The sequence below is a fragment of the Phocoena phocoena genome, chromosome 2 (genome assembly GCF_963924675.1).
Source record: "Phocoena phocoena chromosome 2, mPhoPho1.1, whole genome shotgun sequence".
Classification (NCBI taxonomy): domain Eukaryota; kingdom Metazoa; phylum Chordata; class Mammalia; order Artiodactyla; family Phocoenidae; genus Phocoena; species Phocoena phocoena.
In genome coordinates, this window is record NC_089220.1 from 99,328,750 (window position 1) to 99,350,678 (window position 21,929).

The window sequence follows — 21,929 nt, forward strand, 5'->3', positions numbered from 1 at the left end:
GCAGGAAAAAGCAGCAGGAACTGTGGCTGCTGCTGTCTCTGTTGCTAAGTGTTTGCAAACATCAGAGTTCTGAGACTGGTTCATTCCACCAGCTTCTCCTATCGGTCAGATTTTAAGACCAAAGACAATTTTAGATTAAAAACTTTAGAAACATAATAATGTAAACTGCCTAAAACAAAATGACATAAATGGTAAAAATAAAAGGATGGAAAACTACATACTTATATTAGACAGATATCCAGAATGGGTTACAAATATTGGTATCAAAGGAGAATTTAAGACAAAATACATTTAATATGACAGAGGATCTTTTTTTTGTTGTTGACAATAGGTTTTAACTATCATAAAGATATACAATCATGAATGTTTTTTGTCTAACAGCCCCAAGACCTGTGCAGCAAAACCCATTAAAAATACCATAAGGGGGCTTCCCTGGTGGCGCAGTGGTTGAGAGTCCGCCTGCCGATGCAGGGGACCCGGGTTCGTGCCCCGGTCCGGGAAGATCCCACATGCCGCGGAGCGGCTGGGCCCGTGAGCCATGGCCGCTGAGCCTGCGCGTCCGGAGCCTGTGCTCCGCGACGGGAGGGGCCACAGCAGTGAGAGGCCCACGTACCGTTAAAAAAAAAAAAAAAAAAAAAAAATACCATAAGGAACTGTGAGAAATATCACTTTTGTAAGAGATTAACACAGTACTCATGCTAAACTAATTAAGCAGACAAAAGAGTAAGGACTTCTTGCAGGATTCGAAGGATTTGAAAATTACAGGAACTGGATTCAGTGCTTATCAATATAAGTCAATATACAGTGCAAATAAAGAGAACGTCCAGACATATTTATAAAAATTGAATGTTAGTCTGAAAGTAAACCTCAATGATTATAAAAAAAATCAAAAATTGAATGAGCCACATTCTTTGACTATAATATAATAAAACTAGGAATTAATAAAGTGCAAAACAAAATGGAAAAAAACCTCAACTCCCTCAAGCATGTGAAAAGTTAAAAAAACCACTCCTAACTATTTTGGGTCAAAGAAGAAATCAAAGCTATAATTGCACACTATTAGAAAATAAAGGTATATTAGAAAATAAAGGTAATCATATCCATACCTAAGGAATACAGCCAGAACTATAAGAGGCAAATTCATAGATATAAAGATGGCTCTCCTGAATGGAAAGAGAGTCGTGTAGAATGTTGACTACCAGGCCGTGTATAGCAGAGGAATGAAAGTGGAATTAAAAATAAAGATCCAATTCGGAGATTCTTTTTTTGAGCTTTTATATTCAAGTTTATTCTTCATTTAATTTTTTTTTTTTTGCGGTACACGGGCCTCTCACTGCTGTGGCCTCTCCCGTTGCAGAGCACAGGCTCCGGACGTGCAGGCTCAGCGGCCATGGCTCACGGGCCTAGCTGCTCCGCGGCATGTGGGATCTTCCCGGACCGGGGCACGAACCCGTGTCCCCTGCATCGGCAGGCGGACTCTCAACCACTGCACCACCAGGGAAGCCCCTTCATTTAATTTTTAAAACACTACTATAGTTGAATATTAAAACAAACAGTAGCAAGTAGTGAGCATATTATGATTACGGTCCTTCACTCAATCACTACTGCAAATAAAATGCCAATAGTGAGTGCTATTCACTGGCCATATTAGGAGGTCTGACAAGGAACACCACCCCAAGGATGATGTTCATCACCCTCATATGCTTCTCCATTGTAATGGTGCCGTCTTTTTTATCTCAAATATGAAAAGAATGAAAACAAAGTAAGCATTCCATTTAATAAGGGAAAAACCTGAGAAAATCAGGATAACAAAAACAGACATCTAAAAATGAGACATCAGGCAAAAAAAAAAAAAAAAACTGACTTATCAATCTTAGGTTTTTTTTTAAGAAAACCAATAAAAATAAACTACAGCTAAATATACTTTGAAAAAAGGAGGAAAATTCAAATGACTAAAACTAGAAATATAAAAAAGGATATAACAGATAAAGAAGATATTCAATTTGTGAGAAAATAGTATATATAATGTTATGCCAATATATTTGAAAATCTGAATGAATTCCAGGAAAAACCAATTACCAAAACTGACTAACGAAGTAAAAATCTAACCAGAAAACCGCCCCCCCAAAATTGTCAATGAATTACCTCCAACAAAGGTTCCAGGCCTAGATGGTATTATAGTTGAGTTCTTTAACATTTTCAAGAACAAATAATTCCCAAACTATATAAACTGTTCCAGAGCACAGGAAATTAGGGAAAGAGTTCTAATTCATTTACGAAGCTGGCCAAACCCGATATCAAAACTTGACAAAGACAGCACAAAGAAAGAAAATTACAGACCATATTCACTTATGAATATAGATGCAAAGATCCTAAAAAATATACTTGAAAATAGAAACCAACAGTATGCTAAAAGATTACAGATCTTGACATGAAGAAGACATTCATTCTAGGAATAAAAGAAGGGTTTATATTAGGTAGTATCTTTATATATCGTATCAATAGGTAACAGAAGAAGCAATGAATAATCTTAACAGATGCCCAAAAAGCATTAGATTAATTTCAATATCAATTTCTCATAAGAAAGCCAATAAAGTCTTAGTCAATTATAAATGATACACCCTTAACATCAAAGAACTGTAAGACAAAATGATGCCTATTATTGCTATTATTCAAAGTCAGAAGGAAAATCAATTCAATGTAATTAAATAAAGAGGATGAGGAAGATATACAGGATAAACGCTACCCAGAAGAGTCCAAAGTAATAGCTGAAAAATTAGGATTAAACAAAGTTCATTAAATATAAAATGTGCAACATAAATATAATAGAAGTCTACAGGTATCTTACAAACCAAACCAATAATAAAATAATAAAATACATTTTTCATAATATAAATAACAATAAAAATTTGTAAGGAATAAACTTAACAAGAAAAATAAGTGGAGTCAATTGAAGGAAAAATAACTAAAACTTTACTGAACGACACGAGAAAGATGTTAAGAAACATACTTCTAGCTCTGAAGTTAATTTTTCTAAAATAAATTTTCGTATTTAATGCATTTTGAATCAAAATTCCTTTGAGGTTTCCCTTTTAAAAAATAGTTAGAAAAGTGATTCCAAACTTCACAAGAAATATTAAGTGGTATGAAAATAAAACCATGGAAATTTTTGAAAAAGAGGAATAATGAAGGAAGACTGGTCCCACTAGCTTTTTAAACATTTAATGGCTAAAATACTTAAAAATGGTATGGTACTGGCATAAGAACAGAAAAATACAAAGGAAGAAAATTGAATCCTAAAGGCTTTAGTAAGATAAAAATTACATTATAGATTAGTATTGAGTAAAAAATTGTCATTAAATAAGACTGGGAAATTAACCATTTAGAAAAAATTAAAATTAGCTCCTTATCTTATGGCATTTATCAAAATAAATGTATATATTTGGTCTAGAAGAACTAATGGGTTATATGTGAAAAATGAAGTAAGTAATATCTAGGGAAAATACACATGAGTATTCAGCTGCTAATGGCATTGGGAAGAAGTTCTTTCTAAGCATAATAGCAATGTTACAAGCTGCAAGGAAAGAAGACAGATCAGACTACTTATTAAAAAATTAAATAATAAACAGCAATCTTGAAAAAAACTTATATTTCAATACTTAATATCCTTAATATATAATGGTTCATAAGCAGCAATTCCAATTGTAATAATCTACACTAAATTATATAGTCAAGAATGTTCACTGCAGTATTATTTGCAACTGTTCCCCCATTCAAGAATTGTGTAACCAGTGGGGTCAAGATTTGATTAAACAATAACAAGAACATATACATGAAAAGAAGGTGGTAGAAAAAATAAAAAGAATTAATAAGCCAAAATGGTTACTTGTAGGTAGTAAGATTACTGGTGCTAGTTTTCTTTTTATACATTTATAACTACCTGCCAAAACATTCATGATGAACACATACTACTTTCATAATTAGAAAAATTAACACATTAATCATCACTTTCATAAACACATGTGATTATCAGACTTCAGAAGTTTCAACAAATATAAAAATTCATAATAGTTTGTAAATCGACTGTCTTTGCATGTGGGAAGTCCCTTAAAACTTTGGTTCTATTAATACCTTAATTTACCATAAAAATACAGTTAAAAGAAACCATACTGTCTTAGATTACATCTTCATTTTTTCTCTCAAAGGGATTCTGATTTTAATGGCTATGAAAGGGATTGATTTTCACACAAATATATCTAAACATCACTGCAATGAATAGGAATGGCTTAAAATAAATGTACATTTCACATTAATAATATTTTTCAATGAATATTTAGAACAGACTCAATTTAAGATTTGTCACTCTATGTTAAGTTTTTACTCAGGAAACCTCATTAAGGCACTCCAAACTGGAAAATGACTAGTCCAAAAGGCCTTTAGAAAAGGACAAAATTTCTCTAAAAAATCTCTTCTGGCAGGAAGTGTTATTTTATGTCTAATTGAAATCTCTCCTCCTGTGATTTAAACTTCTTGTCCTTTAAAAAAATATAGCTATATTCCATTTTGCTTTCTCTAGACAACATAATTTAAATACGTTTAAGTATCTATTTCCTAATACTTTGATCTACTTTTTGCCTGTCTCTAGCCTTTCTACAGTTTTCATCAAGTTATTTAAACCCACATAGCAAATTATGGTTTTAGGCAATGTACAATGAAATGAGAGAATAGCTTGGAGCTCCCACATGCTGTAATTCTGTGGAAACACAAACATACTTTCTTCTTAGAACATGGCATGCTGCTAATAGATGTTACTGTGCTGTGTCTCTTACAACACTCACATTATGTGTATGCATGTATACTAACTGCATATTACCAGATTCATATTTTGTGCAGCTTATTTATGGACACTAAGTGGAAGCCCTAGGCAACTTTATTTCTAACTACTTTCCCAACCTATTCTACTCACTCTGCTTCATATCACTCAAATTGAACAGGTTTGCCTTCTCACCTATTATGAAACTACTCATGGAATCTGAGTTCTAGCCTTATATTCATCCCTGACAAATTTTGGAACACTGGAAGAGTCACCTAACTTTCGAGTTTTAATGTTTTGCCTATACAATGGGGATGGTAGTGTACTAGAAGACTTATGAAGTCTTATAACACTGAAATTTTATTATGAATGTCAAGATCAGATTCCATTCAAGTCACTCATTTTGTTTTGAATTTTATTTATTTTTTTATACAGCTGGTTCTTATTACTTATCCATTTTATACATATTAGTCAATCGCAATCTCCAAATTCATCACACCACCCCCTGAACCCACCACTTTCCCCCCTTGGTGTCCATATGTTTGTTCTCTACATATGTTTCTCTATTTCTGCCCTGCAAACCGGTTCATCTGTACCATTTTTCTAGGTTCCACATATATGCATTAATGTACAATATTTATTTTTCTCTTTCTGACTTACTTCACTCTGTATGACAGTCTCTACATCCATCCACATCTCTACAAATGACCCAATTTTGTTTCTTTTTATGGCTGAATAATATTCCATTGTATATATGTACCACAACTTCTTTATCCATTTGTCTGTCAATGGGCATTCAGATGGCTTCCATGACCTGGCTATTGGAAATAGTGCTGCAATGAACATTGGGGTGCATGTGTCTTTTTGAATTATGGTTCTCTCTGGGTATATGCCCAGTAGTGGGATTGCTGGGTCATATGGTTATTCTGTTTTTAGTTTTTTAAGGAACCTCCATACTGTTCTCCATAGTGGCTGTATCAATTTACATTTCCACCAATAGTGCAAAAGGGTTCCCTCTTCTCCACACCCTCTCCAGCATTTGCTGTTTGTAGATTTTATGATGATGCCCATTCTAACTGGTGTGAGGTGATACCTCACTGTAGTTTTGATTTGCATTTCTCTAATAATTAGTGATGTTGAGCAGCTTTTCATGTGCTTCTTGGCCAGCTGTATGTCTTCTTTGGAGAAATGTCTATTTAGGTCTTCGGCCCATTTTTGGATTGGGTTGTTTGTTTTTTTTAATATTGAGCTGCATGAGCTGTTTATACACTTTGGAGATTAATCCTTTGTCCATTGATTTGTTTGCAAATATTTTCTCCCATTCTGAGGGTTGTCTTTTCGTCTTGTTTATGGTTTTTCCTTTACTGTGCAAGAGGTTTTAAGTTTCATTAGGTCCCATTTATTTATTTTTGGTTTCATTTCCATTACTCTAGGAGGTGGATCAAACAAAGAACTTGCTGTGATTTATGTCAGAGTGTTCTTCCTATGTTTTCCTCTAAGAGTTTTATAGTGTCCAGTCTTACATTTAGGTCTCTAATCCATTTTGAGTTTATTTTTGTGTATGGTGTTAGGGAGTGTTCTAATTTCATTCTTTTACATGTAGCTGTCCAGTTTTCCCAGCACCACTTATTGAAAAGACTGTCTTTTCTCCGTTGTATATCCCTGCCTCCTTTGTCATAGATTAGTTGACCATAGGTGTGTGGGTTTATCTCTGGGCTTTCTATCCTGTTCCATAGATCTATATTTCTGTCTTGGGGCCAATACCATACTGTCTTGATTACTGTAGCTTTGTAGTATAGTCTGAAGTCAAGGAGTCTGATTCCTCCAGCTCTATTTTTCTTCCCTCAAGACCGCTTTGGCTATTGGGGGTCTTTTGTGTTTCCATACAAATTTTAAGATTTTTTTTTCTAGTTCTGTAAAAAATGCCATTGGTAATTTGATAGGGATTGTATTGAATCTGTAGATAACTTTTGATAGTATAGTCATTTTCACAAAATTGATTCTTCCAATCCAAGAACATGGTACATCTCTCCATCTGTTGGTATCATCCTTAACTTCTTTCATCAGTGTCTTACAGTTTTCTGCATACAGGTCTTTTGTCTCCCTAGGAAGGTTTATTCCTAGGTATTTCATTCTTTTTGTTGCAGTGGTAAATGGGAGTGTTTCCTTAATTTCTCTTTCAGATTTTTCATCATTAGTGTATAAGAATGCAAGAGATTTCTGTGCATTAATTTTGTATCCTGCAACTTTACCAAATTCATTGATTAGCTCTAGTAGTTTTCTGGTGGCATCTTTAGGATTATCTATGTATAGTATCGTGTCATCTGCAAACAGTGACAGTTTTACTTCTTCTTTTCCAATTTGTATTCCTTTATTTCTTTTTCTTTTCTGATTGCTGTGGCTAGGACTTCCAAAACTATGTTGAATAATAGTGGCGAGAGTGGGCATCCTTGTCTCGTTCCTGAACTTAGAGGAAATACTTTCAGTTTTTCACCATTGAGAATGATGTTTGCTGTGGGTTTGTCGTATATGGCCTTTATTATGTTGAGGTAGGTTCTCTCTATGCCCACTTTCTGGAGAGTTTTTATCATAAATGGGTATTCAATTTTGTCAAAAGCCTTTTCTGCATCTGTTGAGATGATCATATGGTTTTTACTCTCAGTTTGTTAATATGGTGTATCACATTGATTGATTTGCGTATACTGAAGAATCCTTGCATCACTGGGAAAAATCCCACTTGACCATAGTGTATGATCCTTTTAATGTGTTGTTGGACTCTGTTTGCTAGTATTTTGTTGAGGATTTTTGCATCTATATTCATCAGTGATACTGGTCTGTAATTTTTTTTTTTTTTTGAGTATCTTTGTCTGGTTTTGGTATCAGGGTGATGGTGGCCTCACAGAATGAGTTTGGGAGTGTTTCTTCCTCTGTAATTTTTTGGAAGCGTTTGAAAAGGATGGGTGTTAGCTCTTCTCTAAATGTTTGACAGAATTCACTTGTGAAGCCATCTTGGCCTAGACTTTTGTGTTTGTTGGAAGGTTTTTAATCACAGTTTCAATTTCATTACTTCTGATTGGTCTCTTCATATTGTCTATTTATTCCTGGTTCACTCTTGGAAGGTTATATCTTCCTAATAATTTGTCCATTTCTTCCAGGTTGTCCATTTTATTGGCATAGAGTTACTTGTAGTAGTCTCTTAGGATGCTTTGTATTAGTGCAGTGTCTGTTGTAAGTTCTCCTTTTTCATTTCTAATTTTATTGGTTTGAGTCCTCTCCCTCTTATTCTTGATGAGTCTGGCTAATGGTTTATCAATTTTGTTTATCTTCTCAAAGAACAAGCTTTTAGTTTTATTGATCTTTGCTATTGTTTTCTTTGTTTCTATTTAATTTATTTCTGCTCTGATCTTTATGATTTTGTTCCTTCTACTAAGTTTGGGTTTTGTTTGTTCTTCTTTCTGTAGTTCCTTTAGGTGTAAGATTAGATTGTTTGAGATTTTTCTTGTTTCTTGAGGTAGGCTTGTTTTGCTATAAACTTCCCTCTTAGAACTGCTTTTGCTGCATCACATAAGTTTTGGATCGTCGTGTTTTTGTTGCCATTTGTCTCTAGGTATTTTTTGATTTCCTCTTTGATTTCTTCAGTGATATTTTGGTTATTTAGTAACGTATTGTTTAGCCTCCCTGTGTTTGTGATTTTTATGTTTTTTTTCCCTGTAACTGATTACTAATCTCATAGTGTTGTGGTCAGAAAAGATGCTTGATATGATTTCAATTTTCTTAAATTTACTGAGGCTTGACTTGTGACCCAAGATGTAATCTATCCTGGAGAATGTTCCATGTGCAGTTCAGAAGAAACTGTAATCTGCTGTTTTTGGATGGAATGTCCTATAAATATCAATTAAATCTATCTGGTGTATTGTATCATTTAAAGCTTGTGTTTCTTTATTAATTTTCTGTTTGGATGATCTGTCCATTGGCGTAAATGAGGTGTTAAAGTCCCCCACCACGATTGTGTTACTGTCGATTTCCTCTTTTATAGCTGTTTTAGCAGTTGCCTTATGTATTGAGGTGCTCCTATGTTGGGTGTATATATATTTATAATTGTTATACCTTCTTCTTGGATTGATCCCTTCATCATTATGTAGTGTCCTTCCCTGTCTCTTGTAACATTCTTTGATTTAAAGTCTGTTTTATCTTATATGAGTATTGCTACTCCAGCTTTCTTTTGATTTCCACTTGCATGGAATATCTTTTTCCATCCCGTCACTTTCAGTCTGTATGTGTCCCTAGGTCTGAAGTGCTTCTGCTGGGTGCCCTCTGGTGGATAAGGCTATCTAAGAGGCTTGTGCAAGTTTTCTGATGGGAGAGACTGGTCCCTAGTCACTCTTAATATTAAATTAGTGCCTACTATGTGGAAACACTATGTAGAATACAACAGTGAATAGCGTACATTCTTAGTGAAATGTGTTTTGAACTAAAATACTCAGACTCAGTTACAGTACTATTGTATAGTAATATACTGATTTTTATAAAGAGACAATCATTAGTGTAATACTTTCAAATTCCATGAACAGAACTGGTATTTCTTTCCTATTTACGTCATTATCAAGAATTTCCCTTACCTACTACTTCCTTTTAAAACTCTAGTCTAAGTTACTTCCTTTTAACTCAGTTGCTCTCTACTGAATTGCGAATAAACCGCTCAAAATTGGAGCTACCATTCCTTGTCCCAAAACAATGTTATGTTTTGGTTCTCTTTCGTTTAGGAAAAACCTTTAACTTTCTTAGTGAAAAAAATTGTAAGAATTTATGAGAACCTTAGAAAATGATTTCACAGCAAAATATTATAGAAAAATATAACTGTGCTTTGCCCAAGGCAGGAAACTTTTAGGAACGTAAGGACTGCTTTAATGGTTCAGAGTCATACTTCCACAAATGTAGGGTGCTGTCTCTAATGGTGATGCAAAGGGTTGTGCAGGGGAAGGATATCACTTCAAAAATATATAAACATCCTCGGTTTCCTTATTAATTCATTATGGAAATGTCATGCATTAATTTGTCCGATTTGCCTTTTGGGAAACATGAGACATTTTGGATAATTTGTTTTCCTCATTTCCTACCTCAGACAACGTTCAGAATTTTAGAGCTAGAAGAAACCTCATACCTCTTCAATCATCTCATTTTATAGATTATGCAACTGAAAAAATAGTGGTTAAAACACCTGTCCGGGTCACACAAGTTTAACGACAGAACCTATTCTCTTGATCCTCGATACAGGGTTTCTTAAACGTATCACGTTTGCTTGATATTAATAAACTGCTAATGAATTTAAATTTACTTCTTTGTAGTTTCACAAGGTTATCTCTATCTTAATTAGAATTAACTTGTAGTTAAGAATTCATGCTCACTATATATATATTTATATATATATATTTTTTGTTTGTTTGTTTTTTCATATTCTTGATGAGGGCAGAAGCTGTGTTTTATTTGTTGTATCCTCAGAACTTCTTACAGGGTTTGACATGGCACATAGCAGGTATTCAGTAGACTGTTGTAGACTGAGAAAATGAACTTTATAGACTTGGATCACATGTACTCTTAGCTTTAATTTTTCTAAAGAGGAAAAATCTAAAGCTGTTCAGTTTAACCTTGTTCCCTTGATTATTTCAGACATATTTCTCTAGACTTTCTCCAGTTCTACTGCATTTCTTAAGTTGCGGGAATCAGAATTTTGAATGAGCACAGAAAGTTTTCTTTCTAGATACCAATAATCTTCTCAGTAAGTGTAGTTCTTTTGCATCATCTTACACTGGCTAACAGCAGCACTTATTTGACACTTTTCTTCCACATTTGTGTAAGTACAACGCATACGTGGTCCTTGCGTTGATATTTCAATACCCAGAAAATTTTGGTTTCACTTACTCTGCTAGAACAAATTCCCGCTTTCAAATCAGTTATAAAATGTTAAACAAGACTAGATTCAGCATCTATGACATTTATCCAGAAAGGCCCACTAGCCTCTATACTTGTGTTTTCCGTGTTTAAATAAGTTATCTGTACAATCAAAACTGTTTGAGTGTCTTCTATGTGCAAGCCACTGAATGCCTTTGTCTGAGTAAGTAATTCACAACATTCCAGATACTTAGCTTTTTCTCGGGTTGGCACAGAAAATGATTAGGAAAGTTTTGGATTCATGAAAAAGATATTTAAGAAATCTAAATAAAAACATGTTTTAGTTTTTCCTTATGCATTGATTTATTTATTGCCATCCACTGTCCCTCTACGAATCCCAGACACACACTTCTTGTCATCCTTAAGAACTTCACAGGAATCCTTTTATTCACCAAACCTACTCCATTGTCCCTCTGCCCTCAGACATCCCTCCTGTGATCCAGAAGAACTCTAAAGAAATCCTTTTATTCAGTAATCCTGTTCTTTATTACACACGCTACCAGAGGAGCTTAGAAATGAATGGAATCCAGAGATTTCTAAGTTAAACTCTCATATACCAGTATGATATTTGCCAATGATAAAACAAATCATTGTAGCCAAGTATAGTATATAATCTCTAATACACTGCATGCCTGACATATACACATAATACTTACTTGTACTCATCATAGACTTCCTGTTTGGGCAGTGAAGTCTCAGGATGCTCCTCTAGGGTATTCCGAATCCAGGAAAAGGCATGCATTTGCTGTGCCCGACTAGATGACATGGCATTCTGATCACTAATCATAAAACAAAAACATGTTTTAGCTGAACTAGACAGCAATTCATTGATAATTTTTGAACCAGGCCTAAATGTTCCACTAAAGGACTCTGTGTAAACTCACTATACATGACCAAACCAAACTCAGGGCATAAAGTATATGCCTAGTTATCCAAATACAAATTGTCCACCTGTGGTCGTGAGCCATTTTCTATAGCTAGTGTCTGACTAAAGTTATTGCCCTGCTCCATCCCCACCACCGTCTCTAAACTGGCAGAGATGATGGAGCATTGAAAACATAAAGTATTTGTTTGGCCAAAATTACCTCTAAGGGGATATTTGTTTATTTACTTGCCTGCTCATTTGCCTAAACTTACCCAATCATCAAACTATATAATGAAAGTTATGGAAAAAATTGTTTATTTTCTATTTGCTTAGCATTCTCAAGTAACTACCCTGAATCTTACTAAAGCCTCTATGATCCAGAATGGAATTCACACTGGAGAGATCCTGAAAGGACAAGTCTCCCTCTATGGTCCTTTCTGTAACTAGTTCTCCTCTCCAGGACAACACCTCCACTAAACATCATAAATTTTTATTATCTGGCAGTGTCTCTTATAACATGAGGGAAGCTCCTCACTCATAAATAATAATTTATGCATTTTCAAAGAAATTACTGAGCAATTTCTAGGACAGAAAATTATTAAAATAGTTACAAAATGTGGTCCAAGGGGAAAAAAGTAAAAGCAACAGATTTTTCATTCCAGTTCTTTTCATACCTCTACTTTTAAAGTAATGTTAAGCATAACTTATATGAATGAAATGAACTCTGAGAAATACTTAAAAGGGTAGAGAAACTCCTTTAAGAACAGAATGCATGAACCAACAACTTTTCTCTATATTTTCTAAATGAGGCTATTAAATATTTGTACTAATGAAAATAGAGTAATACCCCGCAAGCACTTAAAACATCACACATTTATCATAAATTCATGTGCCATACAGGCAATTCATTTTTTTTCTTTTTTATGCTCTGTGATCTGCTTACCTGACAGTACCTAAAAAAACTCTTGCACTTTATTGCTTACAATACTTATCTGTTTATTCTTTGGCTTTCTGTTCAACTTTCAAAATCTGCCACACTGTATAAATACACTAATCTGTTTATAAAACATAACCCAACTGCATTTCACAGCACTCATCCAGGTACACAAATGAATTAGCAAAAACTATGGGTAAACACTTAACCAAATATGACAGTCTGTTTTGACAGTCTGTTTCCTGATGGTTTTAGGAATAGTGCAAAACAATAACAACCACAACACACACATAAACACTGTAACTGAGGCAAAGACAAGAAGTGATATTACCTTTTCTCTCCATTGCTGAGACCAGAAGGCAGCTGAAGGTAGAGGTAGAGTTTCTCTAGGTCTGTAAACTTCTCAACTTCTTGCTGGTTAAAAAGGATTAAAGAGATCATTTAAAAAATTCTTGTTTCTCCCTCAACAAAATTTACTAACACCTCCCTAAAAATACTGACTATCTAAATTTAAACCAGGTGGAATGAATCACTTGCCAAAGAAAACAGAATCCAGCCTTTTTTCTTATCAGTAAAATAATACAGTCAAGTTGTGTGATAAATTTATTGCATATAAAAAGTTGGTAAGAGAAAATGGTACTTTCCTATTAATTCTTACATTCTATGTATAAATAAAACCATAAATCGATGCTTAGACGAAAACTTCTCATCTTAAATCACATTTAAAGAAGGAGGGCTGTGCAATATTACAGGAAAAGTACTAGATTGGGAGTCAAGAGACTATTTATTAGGTGGCCTTAGCCTAACTATTTAACTGGTTATGAGGCTTCCATGCTCTGGCGGATTTTCCTTAGAAATGTGAAATGAATGAGATGATTTCTAGGCTTCTTTTCTATTTCTCAAAAATCTAGAACATGTGACTGATGATGCTACTATGATGCTAACAGATGATGTAAGTGTAGTGGAACTGAAGTTTAAAAATACAGTTATCCCTCAATATCCGTGGATAATTGGTTCCAGGAACCCCCTCCTCCCCTCCACGGATACCAAAATCCACAGATACACAAGTTCTTTATATAAAATGGTGTTATATAGCTAGTCCTCCTTATGCACAGTTCCTCCATAACTGAGGAATCAAATCTGATCCAGGGTTGGTCTAATCCGTGAATGCAGACCCTGTGGATATGGAGGGCCAACTGTTCCAAAGTACAACTAACAATCTGTTCCATGCTATGCAGATGTAATTACTCTCTGACTTGCAACAGTGGATACTATTTGGAGAACCTACTTGTAAGACTGTCTATCACTACTGTTGTGCAACTTTGTCATTTTGTCTATAAATGTACCCTTTAAGAAAATTTCTGCTATGCAGAGGACTGTATAGTTTTCTTTCCCAGCTGAGTTTGCCACAGGATAGCTTTAAATATGCCACAAATCCTACTGCAATAAAAAAAACATAATAAAATTTTGGTAGCCTAATTCATTACAACTGAATTGCACTGCAATGGAAAATATGGACAGATTACTGGCATTCTTGGTGGCATAATTTATTCTTATACAATAAAGCATAGCTCAAACACAGATCCAATTTTTTAAAAAAGCTTACAATGATATAATTTAGCCTATTCTTATTCTCACCAGAATTCACTCACGAAACAGTTTAATCTTAGAATTTATCCATAGAATGACTTAATCTATCAATTACATGCAATTAACTCTCAAATCCATATTTTTTTTTCATTCCACTGTCTATGGGGTATTTTCCAATTAGCTCTTGCTTTAATATCTGATAGACTGATCAGCAATTATCCTGTATAACTCTTCCCTTGACAACAACAAAAAACCCCTACATGCACACAGGTATTTTCTTTCTCAGTTGTTACCTAGCACCTTCTTTTCTCTAGTTTCCCAGTGTTCAGTTTTGAGTCTGCCTAGTTTTGTTCCTCTTGGTGTATTACACTCTAATCCTTCATTTAGCCTTCTTAACTCTTTCCACCATGTTCTTCTAGTCTCTTTATTTCCCAGCCACCACATTAGTTTAAGTCTTTAGCTGTCTTTCTTTTAACAATAAAGGAGAATTCATCTACTCATTTATTTATTCACTAAGCTTACTTTCTGCAATGTTCCACAAATGATTTATAACTATGAACTTATACTGTGTATCACAACCTATACAAAGACTGGAAATAGACAGATGAACAACACAACAATAGGCGCTGCCCTTAAGGAACTTACAATGATTCTTGAATTACTAAAAATGTCTAACTACTTGCTTTCCCTGCCTCCAGCCTTTCCCCACTTTAATCTGTCGAAATGGAAATAAAAACAAAAATAAACAAATGGGACCTAATGAAACTTCAAAGCTTTTACACAGCAAAGGAAACCATAAACAAGACAAAAAGACAACCCTCAGAATGGGAGAAAATATTTGTAAATGAAGCAACTGACAAAGGATTAATCTCCAAAATTTACAAGCAGCTCATGTAGCTCAATATCAAAAAAAGAAACAATCTAATCCAAAAATGGGCAGAAGATCTAAATAGACATTTCTCTGAAGAAACGATACAGATTGCCAACAAACACATGAATGAATGCTCAACATCATTAATCATTAGAGAAATGCAAATCAAAACTACAATGAGATATCATCTCACATCCATCAGAATGGTCATCATCAAAAAATCTACAAACAATAAGTGCTGGAGAGGGTGTGGAGAAAAGGGAACCCTCTTGCACTGTTGGTGGGAAGGTAAATTGATACAGCCACTGTGGAGAACAGTATGGAGGTTCCTTAAAAAACTATAAATAGAACTACCATATGACCCAGCAATCCCACTACTGGGCATATACCCTGAGAGAAACATAATTCAAAAAGAGTCATGTACCACAATGTTCACTGCAGCACTATTTACAATAGCCATGACATGGAAACAACCTAAGTGTCCACTGACAGATGAATGGATAAAGAAGATGTGGCACATATATACAATGGAATGTTACTCAGCCATAAAAAGAAACGAAATTGAGTTATTTGTAGTGAGGTGGATGGACCTAGAGTCTGTCATACAGAGTGAAGTAAGTCAGAAGAAGAAAAACAAATACCGTATGCTAACACATATATACGGAATCTAAGGGAAAAAAAGGTCATGAAGAACCTAGGGGCAAGACAAGAATAAAGACACAGACCTACTAGAAAATGGACTTGAGGATACGGGGAGGGGGAAGAGTAAGCTGGGACGAAGTGAGAGAGTGCCATGGACATATATACACTACCAAAAGTAAGAGATAGCTAGTGGGAAGCAGCCACATAGCACAGGGAGATCAGCTCAGTGCTTTGTGACCACCTAGAGGGGTGGGATAGGGAGGGAGGGAGGGAGGGAGACGCAAGAGGGAAGAGATGTGGGGACATATGTATATGTATAACTGATTCACTTTGTTATAAAGCAGAAACTAACACACCATTGTAAAGCAATTATACTCCAATAAAGATGTTAAAAAAATAAAATAAAATGATGTAATGGACATAAGCAATAAAATAAATATCACCTCTAAAATACCGCTTGTTCAATATTATTAACATCACCCACTTAATCCCAACAGTGCCTCTCATATTAAATCGAAAATAGATTATGTTACCAAAAAAACCATTCGTATTATTATGGGCAAAGTCTGAGAGAACACATTTTTTTTGGATAAAGAAACTCTCTCAATGGAATATTATTCAGCCATAATAATGAGTGAAATCTTGCCATTTGTGGCAACATGGATGGACCTGGAGGGCACTATGCTAAGTGAAATAAGTGAGACAAAAAAGGATAAACAGCGTATGATCTCCCTTATATGTGGAATCTAAAAACAACAACAAAACAGACAAAAAAACCCTGAGCCCATGGATACAGTGACGACTGGTGGTGGCCTGAGGTGGGGGGGTGGGAGTGGGAGTGGGGAAAATGGGCGAAGGAGGTCAAAAAGGTAAAAATTTCCAGTTACAAAATGAATGTCATAGGGATATAATGTACAGCATGGTGATTACAATTAATAATACTGTATTGCGTATTTGAAAGTAGCTAGGATGGTAGATCTTGAAAGTTCCTGTCGTAAGAAAACTTATGTATGGTGACGGATGTTAACTAGATTTACTAGGGTGATCATTCTGAAATACAAGCATACCTCGAGGTACTATAGGTTCAGTTTCAGACCACTGCAATAAAACAAATACCGCAATAAGGCGAGTCACACAAATTTTTTGGTTTCTTAGTGCATATAAAAGTTATCTTTACCCTATACTATAGTCTATCAAGTATGCAATAGCATTACGTTTAATAAAACAAGGTACATATCTTAATTAAAAATACTTTATTGCTAAAAACATGCTAACCATCATCTGACAATGCAGGCTGGCTTACCACAAACCTTCAATTTATAAAAAATGCAGTATCTGTAAAGTGTAATAAAGCACAATAAAATGAGGTGTACTTGTATATACAAGTATCAAATCATTATGTTGTACATCTGAAACTAATATAATGTTATATCAAATGAAAAACATCATTTTTGATGACTAAGAATAAAAAAACTTCATACTGTTGGAGAAACCTTGGATGCTACAGTTTTCAATTTTTATATATGCTAGAGAAAAGAACAGAGAAGAAATTCCATAAGGAATTCAGAAGATAATCCAAATTAGGATAAAGTGCCAAAGAGATTTAATTTAGAGATGGAATAGTTTTGAAAAAGATCAAACTCACTGTTGTCCCCCTTTTTTTTGCCTTTCAAACAATGAAAACTTACTACTGTCAATCACTCTTTTATTCGTTATGTAGGACTCAACACACAGAAGAAAAAATTGGGGGAGTTTACTAAAACTGATTATCAAAATTCTATGAAGCAAATGAGAACAAAACGACGCAAGTGTATAGTGATGGCATTCCAGTCCAGCAAAGCTGAGTTCACCACGAGGATTTCTGGTTTCGGATACACTTGTCATTTACGGCTAATCACTGGCTTCCAAAACAATGATCAGTGGTGTAGAAGACCTTAACCGTGCTTGATTATCAAGGCAAGAATATCATTTGGCAAGTATGTTAAACCTCAGATTATTTGATATACTTTGTAAAGATTTAAACATCAAGAATAAAAGGTTTGGACTTCCAAGGTGGCACAGTGGTTAACAATCCACCTGCCAATGCAGGGGACACGGGTTCGATTCCTGGTCCGGGAAGATCCCACATGCCATGGAGCAACTGAGCCCGTGTGCCACAACTACTGAGCCTGTGCTCTAGAGCCCGCGTGCCACAGCTACTGAAGTTCGCGGGCCTAGAGCCCGTGCTCCACAACAAGAGAGGTCACTGCAATGAGAAGACCGCGCACCGCAACGAAGAGTAGCCCCCGCTCGCCACTACAGAAGGCCCAAGAGCAGCAACGAAGACCCAATGCTGCCAAAAAATAAAGAATTAGCTTTCTGTTCCAAGTGGAGATTCAGTGGTTGTCAAAAAGAAATATGTTTGATGCATTTATGAAATGAAGGACAAAGCTGCTTTATTTTTAGAGTATTAGGAAAAAGACCAACTGCATAAATTTTAAAAAAATTATAATTTAAAAACTCAGCCATAAAAAGAAATGAAGTATTGATACATGCTGCAACATGGATGAACCCTGAAAACATTACACTAAGCAAAAGAAGCCAGTCACAAAAAGCCACATATCAAATGCTTTCACTTTTATGAAATATGCCGAACAGTCAAATCCATGGAGAGAGAAAGATTAGTGGCTGCCAAGGACTGGGAGGAGGGGAGTAAGAGGACTGACTGCTTAATGGGTTTCCTTTTGGGGTGATGAAATCATGTTTTAGAGCTGGGTAGAGGCAGTGTTTACATAACATTATGAATATACTATAATAAATATCACTAATGATAAACTTTATGTTAAATGTATTTTACAATAAAAAAATCACAATTTAAAATAGCACTTGGCATATATGGCAGATATATCTGAATATCTGACCTGAAATGTCAAATGACAAACAACAACATCTCTACTCATTAGTCTTAAAAGTCTTCATTTTCTCGAGTTGAAGAAGTTAAGTTCTCAAAGCAAAGTTACTGAAAATGTCTTCAAGTTTAGGGGGAACCTCAAATATTATCCAGTCTGTTGAATGAACTCAGGTGATGATTTCCCACTACTGGAGTTGAAAATCTTGCCCAAAAGCTTATGGGGACTTCTCTCTCACACAGTGCAATCTCTGCAAGAAGATATCCAAGGGATCTTGGAACTAAAGTTTGATTTAGATGTCAAAGACATTCCAGGAAACCCCTTTGGAGAATTTTTGGTAAAAATCTCCCTGTTTACTTCCCCGTAAGTAAGCAGACCTTGTATGTCGATCATCACATTTACATAAGCATACATTTATGTAGCTGGTTTTTTCAGAAACTTTGGGTATGAAAACAAAGCAATGTTACAGACTTAATGTTGCAAATGACCTAGATAGTGCTTTGCTCTTTCACATCCTAGACAGAAAAGCATATAGCGAACAACCAGATTCAACATTCACTTTGATATCATGTGATCCAGAGAAAATTAAAGGTGTAAATATATACCTTTACAAGAAAATATATACAAAATATACAAGATCAAGTTACTTTTGGAGGATCAAGGTGCACTTTTGTGTTCGAGTTCTACCACTCCTATGCCCTTCCCCTCTGAAACTTTGGCTGATAAAGAATATTCACATGAGGAACAAGGAGCATGGAGTTATCTAATTCTTTCTATGAGGTGTAAGTAAAGTGGTGAAGAGAATAAGGAACAGAGACAGTTCATCAAATATTCCATCTGCTCACCTACATTTCTCGGCCTCCTCAGCAGTTAGTTTAGGGCCGTGAACTTAGCACAAGTGATGCATTTCATTTCTCAGCTGACATAGTTAAGAATCAATGTGTCACCTCTATATCCTTTTTCCGCCTTTGTGGCACCTTGGCAGTCCTGTGTTTCAGTGGTGAGGCTACAACATGGCAATGTCTGTCAGTGTGGGTTCCTGAGGGACTACGTGGAACAGGGTTCTCCAATGATTTGTGCTATACATGTAGTGTGAATGAAAATAAGTTCTTCTGGTTAGGCCACTGATATTTCAAGCTTCTTTTGTTTCAGCAGCATAGCCTTGCCCATCCTGCTTAATATAGCAAGTCAGACCTTTCCCCCTAGCACTTCTGAGAGAACTGAAGATCCCTTTTAGATATGCAGATAAAAGCATTGAGAGAGGAACTGGGCTCCTCTCTAATCACAAAAGCTTTCATTCACTCATTTTTAGAATGGTATTTAACATATTCTGAAATTTCAAATTATATTAACCAAGAATATAAGATATTTATGTTTATCAAAATGAGACATGGGCTAAAAAAAAGTTTAAGTACCAGTTTAGAATATACAGCCTTCACGCTCTCTCCCACTTTATTTAAAAAAAAAAAAAAACCTAGTTAAAGAATTCAACTCTAATAGATTTTGTACACAAGGTCCTATAATATGCCTGTTTGTCCCTTTACTTTGGGCCACAGCAATTACTCAGGGATTTATACTCAATTAATTTGCATTTATTGATTGCTAAAAAAAAGTTTTTCGGTATCTAGTTACACCTTCCCCCCCTCAGCTAGATTGAAGATTCTGGTTTATCCAAACTCAATCACCTTTTGAAGCAGAATCCTGAAATGTAAGACAGAGCCAGATGGTACTCCTTTTAATATTTTAATACCCCATTTAATTTTTAAATTTAAAATGATAAAGTATTTCAACCAAAGTATACAAAGTAGGTACACATGTATCACTATCCATATTTAAAAGATGCTAACTTTTTACCATATTTGCTTCAGAATTCTTTCACTTTTTAGATTATACAGTAGTGTTTGTTATATGGACTGAAACCAGTTTATCCATTTCTTTATGACAGACAGTTGTTATAAAGTCTCATTATTTCAAAGAGTGCTGCAATAAAAAATTTTATTTGTGACTGTTGTGTCCTTGAGTGGGAGTTTTTTTCTACAGTACGAACCTCCCTAAAAGTAGAAGTACTTGGTCATATAAGATGCACATCTTCAACTTTGTTGGTATTCCCAAATTGCTCGCCAAAACTGTTATGTCTATTTATATTTCCAACAGCAATGCTACAGTTTCTCTACAGCCTTGTTAAAACTTAAAGATTTCCATTTTAGCTAATCTTATAAGTATGAAAAAGTATCTGTTTTATTTTACATTTTCTGATTGAGGATGAGACTATCCTATTATTTACCATTTGAGTTTACTCTAATACAATGGCTATCCAATTTTATCATGCATCAGAATCACCTGGAGAGCTTGTTAAAGATGACAGTTTCTGATTCAGTAGTCTGGAGCAGGGACCTTGAGAACCTGGATTTCTAAAAAGTTCCCAGTGATGCTGATACTGCTAGTCAGAGGATCACATCTGAAGAACCACTGCTCAAGGAACTACACATTTAAAGATGGGAATATTTACTATGTAGTCCACATAGTAATCTTCTATTGCTTAGAAGTGTTGCTAGTATCTTCTCTAGTTGTAGCTTGTATTTGCATTTTGTTTTTGGAGTCTTGAGATGCAGAGAAGTTTTTAATTTCCAGGCAGTCAAATATATCAATCTTTTCATTTATAATCTGTGCTTTGTTGTGTCTTATTTTGAAATCCTTCTCTATCCCAATGTCATTAAGATATCCCATGTTTTCTTTTTAAAGTTTTGTTTTTCACATTTACGTCTTTAGGTATTGTACTTAATTCCTCTAAAATTTATTTTTCTATAAGTTGTGAAGTAGAAACCTAATTAAAAAATTTCCTCAAGGTTAGCTAATTTTCCAAGTATAATTTATTGAATGATTCACCAATTCTAATTTTCATGCCACATCTATTATGGGATTCTTGTTTATTAAAGGCTAAAAATAATGCTGTTTTTACTTTCGGTATTTAAAAACAACTTTCACTGAGTTGGAATTTAACTTAGAAAAAATCTGGCAACTTATCCTTGAGAGGATCATACAGCAAAATGTATGATTCACTGATCCTTCTTGAACTTGTGAAACAGACTTTTCATATAAGAATATCTCCCAGTAACTGATTAGTGTAGTAATAAAGCAGCTTTGATGGAACTTTTAGAAATCTGAGGTTAATAGGCAAGTCTCGTATTGATAAATTAATAGCTAATAAGGATAAAGGAGCTATATCATATATTAGAGATGAATAAAGCAGCTGCTACTTGAGCTTGATTGGTGGACCTTTCAAATCTAATGTATCTAAAACAGTAGGATATAGTGCTAAGGTACAGGATACAGAATCAGAAGAGTTCCAGATTTGCCACTCATTAGCTCTGTGATAT

The 21,929-nt window shown here is 34.9% G+C and overlaps 1 protein-coding gene across 1 annotated transcript in view; it reads right to left on the bottom strand.

Annotated features, from left to right (window-relative positions):
* The window catches only part of RFX7 (regulatory factor X7), a 147,675-nt gene that overhangs the window by 53,206 nt on the left and 72,540 nt on the right, over window positions 1–21,929 (bottom strand). The window contains exons 3-4 of the mRNA XM_065872360.1: window positions 12,893–12,975; window positions 11,419–11,541 (exon numbers count right to left, since the gene is read on the bottom strand). Of these exons, the coding sequence (XP_065728432.1) occupies window positions 11,419–11,541; window positions 12,893–12,975 (206 nt within the window). The remainder of the gene's footprint in view (window positions 1–11,418; window positions 11,542–12,892; window positions 12,976–21,929) is intronic.